The sequence below is a fragment of the Felis catus genome, chromosome C1 (assembly GCF_018350175.1).
Source record: "Felis catus isolate Fca126 chromosome C1, F.catus_Fca126_mat1.0, whole genome shotgun sequence".
Lineage (NCBI taxonomy): Eukaryota > Metazoa > Chordata > Mammalia > Carnivora > Felidae > Felis > Felis catus.
The window spans coordinates 209882953-209898111 of NC_058375.1; the positions used below are offsets into that span (position 1 = coordinate 209882953).

The 15159-nt window shown below is 43.4% G+C and overlaps 1 protein-coding gene across 11 annotated transcripts in view; it reads right to left on the minus strand.

Moving 5' to 3' along the window:
- COL4A4 (collagen type IV alpha 4 chain) overlaps positions 1 to 15159 on the minus strand; it is a 135188-nt gene that overhangs the window by 41028 nt on the left and 79001 nt on the right. For all 11 annotated transcript variants that reach the window (XM_045034560.1, XM_045034563.1, XM_045034568.1 and 8 more), the window contains 10 exons: positions 13853 to 14036; positions 12382 to 12450; positions 11056 to 11163; positions 10326 to 10544; positions 7786 to 7947; positions 6659 to 6829; positions 6042 to 6185; positions 3091 to 3198; positions 1826 to 2007; positions 672 to 735 (listed from right to left, as the gene is read on the minus strand). In XM_045034560.1, coding sequence (XP_044890495.1) covers positions 672 to 735; positions 1826 to 2007; positions 3091 to 3198; positions 6042 to 6185; positions 6659 to 6829; positions 7786 to 7947; positions 10326 to 10544; positions 11056 to 11163; positions 12382 to 12450; positions 13853 to 14036 — 1411 coding nt within the window. The remainder of the gene's footprint in view (positions 1 to 671; positions 736 to 1825; positions 2008 to 3090; positions 3199 to 6041; positions 6186 to 6658; positions 6830 to 7785; positions 7948 to 10325; positions 10545 to 11055; positions 11164 to 12381; positions 12451 to 13852; positions 14037 to 15159) is intronic.

Below are 15159 nucleotides of genomic sequence, written 5' to 3' on the forward strand. Positions count from 1 at the left end.
AGAGAAAGGGGAAGTCTCTTGCACTGTTGGTGGGAAGGCAAACTGTTGCAGCCACTGTGGAAAACAGTATGGAGGTTCCTCGAAAAGTTAAAAATTGAACTACCCTACGACTCAGTAATCATACTACTAGGTATTTACCCAAAGAATACAAAAATACCAATTCGAAAGGATACGTGCACCCCAATATTTATAGCAGCATTATCCACAATAACCAAATTATGGAAACAGTCCAAGCATTCATCATTTGATGTATGGATAAAGAAGATGTGGGGTGTGTGTGTTGTGTATATACATATAAATATACATATACTTATATTTATATTTATGAAATGGTATATTATATTACTCAGCCATCAGAAAGAATGAAATATTGCCATCTGCAACAATATGGATGGAGCTCGAGAACATTATGCTAAGAGAAATAAGTCAGAGAAAGATAAGTACCATATGATTTCATGCATATGTGGAATTTAAGAAACAAATGAGCAAAAGGGCAAAAAAGAGCTGGAATTTAAATAATAATTTAAAAAAATAATCAAAAGAAGCCCTTGGATATTGCAGTTTGTTTGATGGATTTAACTTTTCATTTGTGCCAAATGTGCGTGCCCATGGTGTTACGAACACCCGGGACCATAAGCCTGGTGGACGGCTGCTGTATTTCCGAAGCATACCTTTAGGGCCTCTCAGTCCATCGCTTCCTGAAATTCCAGGGGACCCTGGAGAACCTGGTTCACCCTGAGAGTTTAAAACAAAAGACCTTGTTTGGTTTCACATACAAATGGCATATTCACAACATGATCCCGTTATAATCTTCCATAACCATTGTCCATATATTTGCAATGGTAAAGAAAATTGGAAATGCATTACAGGCAATGCTACTCCATGTGCCTAGCTTTTAAAAGTTGCTAAAAGCCCAGAATTGGAGGTACCAACGGGTAGCGTCCAATTCTCTATTCCTGACTGCATAACAGTAATTGCATCACGTGACTTGTATTTTAAGTTTTGAATGAGCAAACTGATACCAAATAAAACATTGTCAGAAGATATTTTTTTTCTTTTACCAAAAACTTTTAAAAAATCTATCTGATTCCAAATGATGGGTAGCAAATTATATACATCTTCTGGAAGTTATGATGTAGGCTCCTACATGTTAGGTACCTCCTGGCTTCCCAAGGGAGTATTTCACTCATGGTTATGAAGACCAAATGTATCTACAGAAAAATCTGTGATATCTGCAACTCGATAGGAAGGCTTAGAAACCAGAATTTGGGTTATATTTCAGATGATTCTTGACTCCGATAAACCATCAGTCATGAGATAAATTTCGGTAGAGCTGTTTAAACTAGGCTGGGGGGGGGGGGGCGCCTGGGTGGCACAGTCGGTTAAGCGTCTGACTTCAGCCAGGTCACGATCTCGCGGTCCGGGAGTTCGAGCCCCGCGTCGGGCTCTGGGCTGATGGCTCAGAGCCTGGAGCCTGCTTCCGATTCTGTGTCTCCCTCTCTCTCTGCCCCTCCCCCATTCATGCTCTGTCTCTCTCTGTCCCAAAAATAACGTTGAAAAAAAAAAATTTAAACTAGGCTGGGGGTACAGTACGTGGAGTAAGTGACCGGGTCATCTGTTACGAGAAACAGGCATGAACACTGGCCAAAAACTATAATTACCTCATAGCCTGCCAGAAGGCTCCATCCTTCCTTTGGCATATCCCTTCTATTCCACAACCCGGTAAAACGACAATGATATATACTGGCAAATTATGACTCCTTATCGGCATCCCGAGAGCAAAAGGGTTTTATTATTTCTTTCCTCCCCAACAGCAGCCACTTACCTGGTCACCTGGAAATCCTGGAAAACCAATAATGCCTCTCAGCCCGGGTGAGCCTGGAGGGCCTGGGGCTCCAGGGAGCCCCGGGTGCCCGGTTCTACCAGGCTCCCCTCTGTGAAATCCAGGTGGTCCGTATCTTCCCGGCTCTCCTCTCCTCCCCTGCATCCCCGGATTGCCTTTATCACCTGATGGGGTTGGAAGTGTTAACAAACCTCTTTGAGGAAATCCCGGGCTGGGCAATAGTTAGGCTTGAGGGTGTGGGTCCTACATTTAGGAGATGAAGCCAAGGGTTTTGGAAATCCGAATTCCTGCCCTCAGCCACATCGTGATGGTTTTTGGCTTCAGTGGAAGAAGCGTCCGCGAAGAGAGCTGGGGACACCCGAGGTAGGAATGGGCAGGCAGGGTGGTTCGCTTTCACACCCTCATTTTACAAATGAGGAAGAACCTCGGACCAGTTAAAAGACATTCGCCCCCTAACAACTAGCTCAGGAGAGAGCCAAGACAAGAGCCGGGCTTCGTGCAGACTAAATCTGAACTTGGGAAAGAGAACACAAATGTGGTGGTCAAAATCCTTGCCACACAGTGTTTCTGAGGGGCAGCAGCACGGCCATCGGGGTGATTGTTAGAAAGGCAGAGTTGGGCTGCCCCAGATCCGCTGACTGAGGATCTGCGTTTTCACAAGAGCCCCCGGGGTTCATCTGCCCACTGAAGACTGAGAAGAACGGTCAAATGACCTAGACAATCAATTTTAATAATTAAAATTATTCGGGGCGCCCAGTGGCTCAGGTGGTTAAGCATCCAACCCTTGAATTCGACTTGGGTCACGATCTCATGGTTGGTGAGTTTGAGCCCCTCATCAGGCTCTGCACTGACAGCACGGAGCCTGCTTGGGATTTGCTCTCTCCTTCTCTCTCTGCCTCTCCCCTACTATATAAATAAATAAACTTTAAAAAAATTATTCATTTTAATACCAGTCACCAAAAACAGGGGTACTTTAAACCTGGAACTGGTACTATAGGTATAATCTTAGGATTGGTCTTAGTTTGGAATGTTCAAACCTATACATACCTACGAATTTGAAGTTCTGGCACGGAAAAGCAAAAGAAAAATATAGCACGAGGTTAATCTGGGTATAGTTATATCTTAAAAAGATGACCTTTCCTAATCTCAGCATTATTAGGAAAGCTGTCTGATACGCACGCTTGTTTGAACGATCCAAAAAGAAGTCTACTCATTTGATTCAGTCTTAAAAAAATCTAAGTGCTTACCTTCTGCCCCTGGGAATCCACTATCTCCAGGAGGTCCAGGTTCCCCGGTTTTCCCCTTTAGGGAAATTACAGCCATCTCTCCTTCATCTCCTGGGGGTCCCCTTGCTCCTTGAGATATTAATGATGCAAGAGAAGACAAACAGAAGGACCACACATGTGATTCTTCTGTTACAGCATTTTACGTCCGGTTTGCAAATCCACATTTCAGTTACTAAACCGCACTTATGTTTACAGCTTGCACGATGTCCATACCATCAACTTATTTTTCTAAAGGAAGGGCCGTGCCTTTTACATTTCTCTCCCCACTTGTCCGGCAACAGGGTCTGGTGTACAGGGAGTGATCAGTGAATGTGTGCTAAATACAACCAAATGGGTCTCGGAGGTTTAAGTGTCAAAAGACAGGCTTGAAAAGTCCTAGATCTAAAATATGTCTGTTTATCCTGTTAAATGTGAATTGCCCATTGCATATGTTTCAGTTCCCCGTCCTCTCCTTCCTGGCCACACTCTATTATTTTCCTTACACTAAAAGAACACTTATTTCAACTTGCTGCTCCACACAGAGAATTCTGAAAGGTAGGAAAAATGTATGATGTTTCCATCTGATTTTTGTAAACACTGTCCAGTTGGAGAAGTGTGTTCAAGTGGGCTCATCCCAGCAAGGTGAAAGCCAATTATTAACAATACAAGAATTTTGTAAGCCAGTTGTTAAACCGTTGGCAGCTTTAAAAAAAAAAAAAAAAAAAAAAAGAGCCATGGTGGGAATATTTACACCATGGGAGCAAACACAAATCAGGGCATTTAAAAAGTTTACTTATTTATTTAAATTCCAGTTAGTTAAAACACAGTGTAATATTACTTTCTTAATTTTTGTTTTTTATTTTGGAGACCATAGTAGCATAGCAAATATCACTCAGTCTACGCTAGCAAAGAGTGACTGTGATTCCTTGATTCTATGTAATAAATTTACAGGCTAGTAAAACAAAAACATAATAGTAGAATCAATCAACTAAGAAGTAAAAGTAATTAGAAGGTGGCATCTGGGTGGTTCAGTCGGTTAAGCGTCTGAGTCTTGATTTTGGCTCAGGTCATGATCTCACCGTTTGTGGGATCGAGCCCCTCGTCAGGCTCCATACTGATAGTGCAGAGCCTCCTTGAAATGTTCTCTCTCCCTCTCTTTTTCTCTCTGCCCCTCCCCCTCTTGTTCTCTCTCTCTCTCCCTCTCTCTCTCTGTCTGTGTCTCTCAAAATAAATAAATAAACTTAAAAAAAAAAAAGAAGTAAAAGCTATTTGAACTTTATAGGAGGCTATTTACCCCAAAAGCTTTAAGGACAAAAAACTTGTTTCTCAAAATTGTCAAGCATTCATTCTCAACCCTGGAAATGAAAAGTTACCTTCACTCACTGCAGCCTCATGGCTAATTGGTAAAAGTAAATATTTAATAGGGACGGACACAGAAGATTTAAACCAGTGGTCTTGCAATTTTTATTTTTTAATAGCAATGACAACTCCTTCTTTAAATGAAGCTTGGGGGAGGCATAACTCATGGCTCAGATGAAAATGGACTTCTTACAGTTCAGAGGTCTGCAAATTACAACTGGAGAGCCAAATCTCACTTGCAGCCTGTTTATGTATAATCTGTGAGCTATGAATGATTTTTACGCTTCTAAACTGTTAGGGGGAAAACTCAAAACGAGAATAATATTTTATGACATGTGACAATTAAATGAAGTTCAAATTCAGTGTCCATGAACAAAATTTGATTGGAACATAGCTATGTTAGTGTGTTTCACTGCTGTCTCTGGATGCTTTCATGCTGCCAAAGCTGACCTGAATGGTTTCAACAGAGAACATACAGCCTGCAACGCCTAAAATCTTTACTATCTGGCTCTTTATTAAAAAAAAAAAAAATTATGTTTAAGTTCGAAAGAAAGAAAGAAAGAGGGGTGCCTGGGTGGCTCAGTCGGTTGAGCATCCGACTTCGGCTCAGGTCATGATCTTGTGGTTCATGAGTTTGAGCCCCGCGTCGGGCTCTGTGCTGACAGCTCAGAGCCTGAAGCCTGCTTCAGATTCTGTGTCCCCCTCTCTCTCCGCCCCACCCCTGCTTGTCTCTGTCTCTCTCTCTGTCTTTCAAAAATGAATAAACATAAAAAAATTTGTTTTTTAAAAATAAAGAAAGAGAAAGAAAAAGAGAAAGAAAGAAAGAAAGAAAGAAAGAAAGAAAGAAAGAAAAAGAAAGAAAGAAAAAAGAAAGGAAGGAAGGAAGAGAAAGAAAGAAAAAGAAAGAAAGAAAGAAAGAAAAGAAAAGAAAAGAAAAGAAAAGAAAAGAAAAGAAAAGAAAAGAAAAGAAAAGAAAAGAGAAAAGAAGGAAGGAAGAAAGAAAGAAATTGAAAGAGGTTGGGGGCCAGGGGCCCTACCTGTACTCCCTTCCCAATAGGTGAGAAGGTCCTCTCAAACTCAAAGCTATAAATCAAAGCATCTGTTATTCTTTTTTTCCTATTAATAGAGCAATTCATTTATCAGCTATATGCGCGACATGATAGAGAGGTAAGGAAAATGAAGTGGTTTAAAATTCTAAAACAAACACCTGCAATCTAAAAGGAAGAGGAATCCAAGCTTCAGGATAGTCCCGTTTCTTTTTCCTTTTTTTTAAATTGTTTTAAATGTTTACTTATTTTGAGAGAGAAAACGAGAGAGAGAGCACACGTGTGGTGGGGGGTGGGGTGGCAAGAGAGAGGGAGAGACAGAATGCCAAGCAGGTTCCTTGTCATCAGCATAGAGCCCGACTCAAGGCTTGAACTCATGAACTGAAATCAAGAGTCAGACACTCAACCAACTGGGCCACCCAGGCATCCCAAGTCCCATTTATTTTTCAAAGACCATATTTACCCATTCTGATCAAACACCAGACACAAGACATGTTGCATCATCATCGTGCTGTTAACCGCATTTACCTTTGGCGCCTTTCACCCCCTTGTCTCCGAGGAAGCCAGGCCGACCCCTCTCTCCTGGTTCCCCTTTATGGCCAGGGTGCCCCTCCAGGCCAGGCTTTCCTCTCTCCCCTGGGAAACCTGGGAAGCCAGGCAGCCCCTGGGATCCTGATGAAATGAGAACATGAATTTTTAGAAAAGCCATTTTAAAAGCTACTTTGCTTCCTAGATTCGTGGGGCTTGCTGTCAGCGTGGAGGTGTGCCCGCCCGCGTACCTCAGCTTGTCCTGAAGGTGAACCACCGCCGTCAGCCTCACGGCGTGTGATGGCCGTGCTCGCCTACTCAGCTCTCCGCCCCACAGAGCTGAAGTGAAGCCTTTATGTCTTCTGAGCCCTGACCCCACAATGCTTTAAGGGGACCAGGAGCCAGGGACACGGGGCTGGAGGGTGGGGGCTCATCCAAAACAGAAGTACATTGGCTCTGACCCTACACCTTATCGGCTCTACCCTGTCGAGCAGAAGTGTTTACGGGTTCTGTGGACCTAACACCCCCACCCACCTTCTCCCATCTACCTACCTCTTTACTTAGCAGTGGACTTGAGGTTTATAAAAAGGGAGAAATAATGGAAAAGCACTACCCACCCTTTGGGCCTGGAAGACCAGGCAGTCCATCATCGCCTATGGGGCCTGGGAGCCCTGGGGGTCCGGGGGGTCCATCTACCCCTGGCCGTCCTGGGACTCCAGGGAGACCCTTCATTCCAGCCGGACCAGGAGGCCCCACATCCCCTCGCTGTCCTTTCCAACCTGGGGCGCCTGAGACAAACCACAATGACAATAACATATGAAGACTGAAGACTGGCTTCACACACAGGGCAGGAAAGAAAAGAATTCATGATAACTTAAATTGTGTCTCTGTGCCTATGAAACACTGGTTATCGGCTCAAATCACAATGGCAAGCCTCCATCAGCCTAAGAACCTATTTCTCTGGCTGCTAGAAAAAGAAAGGCAGGTGTCTTGAAAAACTACCTTCCAGTAGAGAGACACGAGTACTATGAAGGGCATTTGAAAAATGGAAAATGGATACGGATGAAGAACGAAATTATTATTATTAGCATTTACTCTTGAGACGAATAGAAGAAAACTTTCCAGGTGTTTCCTGAAGCTATGGCCGAGTGAACTTTGGTCGTGTTCACCACAGAGGATTATAGAAGTCACAGCAATGTCATCTAGGAGTATGGGTACCAGGAAGAAAGCCGTGGTGGCAGGGATGGCCCCAACCTCGCTTTGATGCACTGAGAGGGCAGATCCCTCCATCTGGATGCATCTTACAGGATTTGCACAACAGGTGACAAAGCACATGGTGAAGTGGAGATCACACTGGAAATAGCCCTCCAGCACCTTGTGTTGAAAGATGCCTCTTCCTGGGTCTCCCCAGCCCCTACAACAGTGCTGGCTGTTCTGCAGGCTGCTAGAAAGCACCAGTTCCCCAGGCACAGCGCTCCTCTCAGATGCTGCACCCCACTGCATGTGTAACACCCATCTAACCCCGCTTCTGTTGCCCCCATGGCACTAGGGGGACAAGGGGAAATGACACGAGCCACCAGGAAGCTCATGCTACTTGCCGTTCTGTGAATAGTACAGTCCTTGGTCTCTGCCCCAAGAGTCTTGGTTCTGTCCTTCGGTAAAAAAGCAGCAGGCGATCCTATTCCTTGGTGAGAAGAGTCAAGCTGCAGACCCTACAGAGGTCTTGACATGTGCCGACACTTACCTGGACTGCCCGGAGCCCCGGGGAGTCCGGGTTGCCCTGGTGTTCCTGGGGCGCCTCTTTCACAGGAATGGCCAGGTGGACCTGGGATCCCTGGAAACCCAGCACTTCCCTCTCTGCCTCTGGGGCCTTTGAGACCTGGGAATCCGGGCAAACCAGCCGGCCCTGAAATGATACAACGCACTCCTGACACTCCGGGCACAAAACTGTATAGAGTCAGCCTGCAACAAAAGGTTCACACATATCGATCCCAGAAATAAAGGTTTTGATCCTGGCTCAGTGCTCACAGGAGTTAAGTCTCGCACAGGATTTTCTTATCACAGATGGTAGCGAGCTCCAAATGAATGGGAAAAACCACGCATTACTCAGAGAGTTCCTTGATAAGGTTGTGTAGACAACAAAAAAGCTGCTTATGCAAATTTAAAAACTACACAGTTCTTCCTGATTCTAATTAACCTCTAACATGGTGGCGGGCTTCACACCAAATCGCCACAGCGCTCGCCCACCCAGTTTACACTGTATGGACGTGCTTTTTGTAAGCTATTTCGTCACTTGAACTCTTAAATTTCTACTGACTGGAGAGGCAGTGTCATAATTTTCAGAAAAAAAAAAATCCCCCATCATTCCAAGCCCTAACCTAAATTTTGCTTTATTTTTCCCAGTTTTCATCATACTTTTGTTCATATGTTTATATTTTTAAGGCAGTGATCACAGTACACACTCGATTGTTGGATTATTTCACATTGCATATGAATCTGCAAATTTCTTCTATTTTGTTGTAATCTTTATAAATATAATTTTAATTGCTAATAGCTGAATAGTGTTCCTTTGAGAGACTGAGAGAGTGTGTGTGTGTGTGTGTGTATTACTTAACTCTATTGTTCCCATCCTCTCATCCTCTAATGTGGATGATATAAGAGTACTTTTTTTAATGTTTATGTATTTATTTTGAGAGAGAGGGAGAGAGACAGCATGTTCAGGAGCTGGGGAGGGGCAGAGAGAGAGGAAGAGAGAGGAAGAGAGAGGGAGAGAGTGTATGTATTACTTAACTCTATTGTTCCCATCCTCTAATGTGGATGATATAAGAGTATTTTTTTTATGTTTATGTATTTATTTTGAGAGAGAGAGAGAGAGAGAGCATGGTGCATGAGCTAGGAAGGGGCAGAGAGAGAGGGAGACAGAGGGAAAGAGAGGGAGACAGCATGTTCAGGAGCTGGGGAGGGGCAGAGAGAGGGAGACAGAGAGAGACAGAGGGAGAGAGGGAGAGAGCATGTTCAGGAGCTGGGGAGGGGCAGAAAGAGAGAGGGAGAGAGAGAATCCCAAGCAGGCTCCAGGCCACCAGCACATCCTGACTCAGGGCCACATGAACCGTGAGATCATGACCTGAGCCAAAATCAAGAGTCAGATGGTCAACTGACTCAGCTACCCAGGTGCCCCCAAGAGTATTTTCATAATAACCTTCATCTTCTGCTGAACATTTCCCTTAGATACATCTTCACAAGTGAAATAGCAAATTACTAAGTCAAAATTATTTTTACTGACTCAGGTAATACATTATCTTGTTACTTTCCAACTAATTGGGGTTTTGCATATGAATATTTTGACTTACAAACTACAGAACAAGTAAGCTCCCTGGTGACACAGAATGTGGCTTAGTCTCTTGTCCTCCACATGTCCTGTACTATGATACTACTGTGGACACCTAATAAATGCTGGCCCATCCACTGTCAGAAAAGACCCAGAACAGTGTTTGTAAAACTCTAGTCTGGGGTCCACTCTTGGTCCCCATCACCCAAAAGGCTAAGTAAGTTCAGATGGAATTTCTGGCCCCCATCCAATTTTGATGTAATGAATCAAAATTTCTGAGATTGGGGCCCAGAAGATGATTTTCATGGCCCTGACCCAGGCTTATTTTTAAGCACATTAAATCTAAAGACCTCTGCTGAGGATCCTGAAGAATCCTTGGTGAATTTGGAAATGGATGAAAATCAGTGCCAGGGCCATCCTCCCACCTTCCCTGCCTGCTGCCCCTGCTGGGACGAAAGTCTCTCCACCCTGTCACCTGTTCAAATGACACAGCTTGTGTGCCAGGGCCCAGCCCACCCTCAGCTCCTCCATGGGGCTTCCCTAAACAGCATCTCACCCTGTTCCGCCTCCCTGAGCTGCCCCTCCTCTTACAGGTGGTCCTTCAACCTGGCTTTGGCAGTGGGCATGTTCCCCGGGCCCTGCTCCTTGGGCGTTTACAGAGCTAACATACTGTCCTGAGTCCGAAGCAGGCAGATGTCCAGTAGCTGCTGAATCAAACTGAACTGACGGAGTCACAGTGAGCTGCCCTGGATTCGAAAGGAACCAGTAAAATGCAAAGGCAACACTAAGGACTCAGGTTACTTGAAATGTGACCAGTGCTCATTTATGAGGGAAGACGCCTGGGGGGACATTTTGCATTCTAGACTTCTAAGGCTAGATAGTCTAAATAGTCTTCAGTGACCTGTTGCAGACCTGAGCCAGCTTTATGGACCACAGGGACAGGACAGCCCTCATACCTGCAAAGCCTGGAGGTCCTGGATCACCTCTGTGTCCTTTTGACCCCGGCACCCCTGCAAGACCTCTCTCTCCCGGGGGACCTGGGTGGCCGTAGGCAGTGTCTCCCATGATTCCTTTCTGCCCATTTGCTCCACGAGAACCGGGAGAGCCTGGGGGCCCGGGAAGGGAGGACCCCTTTGCACCTCCAAAACCTGGATCTCCTACGTCACCACGAAAACCTATCGAAAAATATTGTTTCAATTGTTAAAGGTACAAATATAGAACCAATACAAATGTAACACTACTACTTTGATAAAAACACATTAAAAAAAAAAAAACACAGGGATACGTAACTAAAATTCAGAGTAACTTAATAGGCAACGTTGCTTTGCCACCTTTCACAGGAAAATACGTTGTGAGTTTGTGTTTTCTAGAAGCCAACAATGTTTCCCTAATCGCTTTCATCATGGCAGTCTGTCTGTACTGAGCAGTTTCTACCAAATAACAGACCAACAGTAGTCTATAACTCATGCTTTCAGGTGGAAGAAGCCCTGAGCATTTACAAAATTACCAGAACCTAAAAATTATCAAAACATAGCTAAGAGCTTAGTGTTTCAAGAAAAAACATCCCCCACGATCTAGGGATCCGTGGGCCATTTGCTTACTAATGAGTTACTTAGTAATGACTTACTAAGGAGTCATCGAGTTTCGAGGTCTCTACACATTCTTAACTGAAAACCACTTACTTACCAGGTGGACCAGGTATTTCTGATATTCCTGGTTTGCCACGCTGACCCTTTGGCCCATCTAAACACCTCAACCCTGGAGCGCCCGGAGGGCCCGGAAGTCCCTTTGGTCCTAAACAATAACAACCAAACCCAGACTCAGTAAAACACAAATGAAATGAGAACAAACTAAGGTGATTTAAAAAAAAAAAAAAACCAAAGAACCTCTATGCGGTCTTTTTCAGAGGACTTCTACTTTATGGAAGATGTTGCCTCGCCTGGTTTACATAATCATTTTATGAATCATGTGCTCCAAATAAGTGTTTCAAAGAATAATTTGTTCATGTACTTCATTTTTTTTTAAGAAATTAATGTTTATTTATTTTTGAGAGAGAGAGAGAGAGAGAGAGAGAGAGAGAGAGAGAGAGAGAGAGAGACTGTGAGCGGGGGAGGGGCAGAGAGAGAGGGAGACACAGAATCTGAAGCAGGTTCCAGGCTCTGAGCTGTCAGCACAGAGCCCGACGTGGGGCTCGAACTCACGAACCATAAGATCATGACCTGAGCTGAAGCCAGACAGTTAACTGACTGAGACATCCAGGTGCCCCTTGTTAGTATACTTTAAGTCATACATAAAGGATTCTTCCTGAAAGCCTTTGAGACATACACCAGCACTCAGATGAACCTTTTGGTTCCTCTGCTCTGTGTCAACACAAATATTAGAGCATAGCCCCTTCTGTAGGAAGAAAGATATGTGGCCTGCTGGGTGAAGGCCAAAATCTATTTCCCTGCACCTTACTGAATTTGCCCTCAAATGAAGTATAGGCAAAAAGCACCTGCAAAAGGAACTGAGATTTAAAAAAAAAAATTTTTTAGTTAAAGATAAAAACCATTCTGACATTTCCTACTGTAAGTGATCTCAGCTAAAATAACTTTAAAGGAGGTGCACCTGCCAACTTCGAGTGTTCATGTCCCTTGAGATTTGGAAAACAGAAGCGAGTAAAATGTAATCAGTAAGCAAATTATCATTATTCACTCTTGGGGCATAGGAAATACAGTTTTTAAATTCTCAAAGAGCAGACATTTTTACTGATTTGTGATCAAATCAAGGTAAATTTTGTTACACAGAGATCTAAAAAAAATTAAAAACCCACCTAGAGGGTGCCCAAACCAGTAGACTAGAGTCCCAATGAGAATTACCACTCATACTGGCTTCCCATAGTCCCTCAAAACCCGGCAAGAGTTTTAGAAATATCCTCATTAGTTGCCTGATGATGAACTATTGGTTCATCTGTCTTACTAGTTCTTTTACTCTGTGGTATGTGTAAAACAGTTAACTTCTCATTGATCATACCTGGAGCTCCATCAAAACCTGGAGGTCCTGGCCTCCCAGGGTAGGTTACGTTACAAGAAATTGTATCGCCTGGAATGAAAAAAAAAAAAAAAAAAAAGTGGCATTCACACAACTGATAGCCCCATGTAACATGAATCCCAAAGACAACTCAATCAAGATATTCTTTTCATGTAGTATATGTGGCATCCAAGGAATAAGAGGACCCCAAGTATCGTTAGATCACTTAAACTACCTTTGTTCTGAATTTCTAGAAGCTGGGTCCTGAAATCTGAACTTCAACGGTCAGACAGCTATAAACATAGGGGGAATAGGAAAAATTCCAAGAAGTATCAGTTTTACTAGCCTAGAAGAAAACAATGCATTTATAGGCTCAATGATATCCAATACAATGGAATCAGAAGATTTGGTAAAGCAGGAAATCACAGCAACATCTGACACTGAGTTCAGAAGATCTGACTCCCAGGTTGGCTGTGGGAGTGTGTAGATGACGGGGGGCGGGGGCGCTGAGATATTAATACCAGCTGCCATTCAGGGAGGGGCTACCATGAGTCAGTGGCCTCAAATGTATTGTCTCTTGAATTTTTTTAATGACTCCGCAACGTGATGGTTGTCACCCGCCATTTTCATGGTCAAGACAGTAAGACTCCGAAGCTTGTGCCTCTCAGTTTCCTTCCCCTTTAAAATAGAACATTTCTCTTTTCTCAAAGAAATAATTATAATGTATTACTTCATATGCTCTCAAATCAAAAATGTACCAAATGAATAAAAATACTGTTGTATTTTGATGGGTCCAGAACCATAATCTTAAACCTTATTGAGGGCCAAAATAGTGCCTTTCTATGTTGTCAAAGCAAGAACCAAAGATATTATTTCATTCTAAAACTTTGCAGTTAATAACGTAGTCCAAGCTATATGTACATATTGCAAAAGAAAAAAATCTAAATTCTTTCTCCAGCCTTTTCAAAAGTTTTCAGCTATAATACTGCAAGTCATTTATTGTTTAAATTCAAATAACTGTCAAATATATTTGAAATCCCTTTCTTTTTTCTTTCTTTCTAGAATGCCTACAAATGGGTTTTCAAGGACAGTGATGTATTTTTTAAATGAAGTACTGGTGTTTTTTATTAAGATACACTGCATTGTCTCAAAAGACTATAAACAAATAGATATTTTGAATATATATGTAAATTTAATGCAGATTGCATAAGTTGGGATTGAGAAATGAATGAAGACAATTTCGGCATGCTAGACAAACAATGCAACAAAGACATTTTAGTATTTTAAGAATGTGTTGTAAATATTGATTGTGCTGTAATGCTTTTATTTGTCTGGCAATATTCAAGGTTTGAACAGCAGCCTGAAGGAATTTTATTTAGTGATTCTGCTACAATAGTTTAGCTCCAAAGAGGGGATCGCTTTAGCTTCCACTATTTTCCCCCGACATTCTGTAACACAAAACCTTCAAAATTACCTTTCTGACCCTTCAAGCCCTCAAGGCCCCTCTCGCCGGGACGGCCTGGAGCTCCTGGTGGCCCTCTTTCTCCTGGTGGCCCGGGAAATCCTAGTCCTGGTTGTCCCTTAGGTCCTGTTCTTCCCGGGGGCCCCGGCAATCCAGGAGACCCTTTTGCACCTGGGGCTGCGTCTTCATGATCCCCCTGGAAATATTTGCATCGTGAGTCAACTATCAATCTTTGCAAGTCCATAAACCCAAAGCAGCCATTGTCATAGTCTATAGAAGCATGTGGAAAAACTTCATATTTCCAGTAGACAGTTCCTCAATAGCAAACTATGAAATCACCAATAGATGAGTAACTTAGTTTCTTCTTCATTCTTTACATAAAAATTTACAAACATATGATACTATGGCTGGGGGGTCCACCTCAAATACAGAAAGCCGTGTTATGTATTCAATACAAAATTTAGAAATTTTTTGTTAGAACAACTCTCTAATACCAAATATAACGAAATACAGAAATACGTCAATTGAGGGAGGTAAGAAAGAAGGCTTACAAGCTGAATAAATAAATTCTTAGGTCCTTGAAACTGTTTTCCTGCATTCTTATGAGAAGACACAGGATAGACTCAATCACCCTCCACGCCTGCAAGGAGAGGGCGGACCAACACTTCCTTCTCCTGCTTTAAGAATTTGATCTTTGGTTAACCGTCTAGTTCTGTTCCTCTGGAAACTTCCTAAAAATTGGATGTCAAATATATTATAAGGCAACATTGCTTATGGTAACGTCAATCCCTGGCGGCAAAACTTGCATCTGGTCTGGAAAACTATGAAGACCTGTGCGGAGTCCTTGCCGGGGCTCCCTTGAGCGGTGGTTCCCTGTGGGGTCTCCACAGGCCGTGTCCCTGTGGGGCAGGAGGCTCTCAGTCAACGCTGCTGGCACATGTGCTGCGTGTGGATCTCGTTTCACTCTCTCCCGCCGAATGAACAGCTACCAGGGGTCTTGCATACGAGCGACGCACGTCTGATGCTACCCTGCTGGCAAGCTGAGGGCTGTGTCTTCTGTCTTCCCGAGTAGCCTGGTCTCACATGTGGGTGATGACAGTCTTGTGAATCTGGATTGGTTCAACGAATCTAGGAGGACCGCTCTAGACCATTATAGAAACCCCTCACCTAATGCGACCTAGGGTACGTTTTGGTTTTTCACAATTAGATCGGAACCCGAGGACCATTGCCACTCAGTGACGTTGGCTTCTAGATAGTTCCTGAAGCGGGAGAGTAAACAAAACAGGGATTGCCAAATCTAAGGCAGACTTCGTTCATGA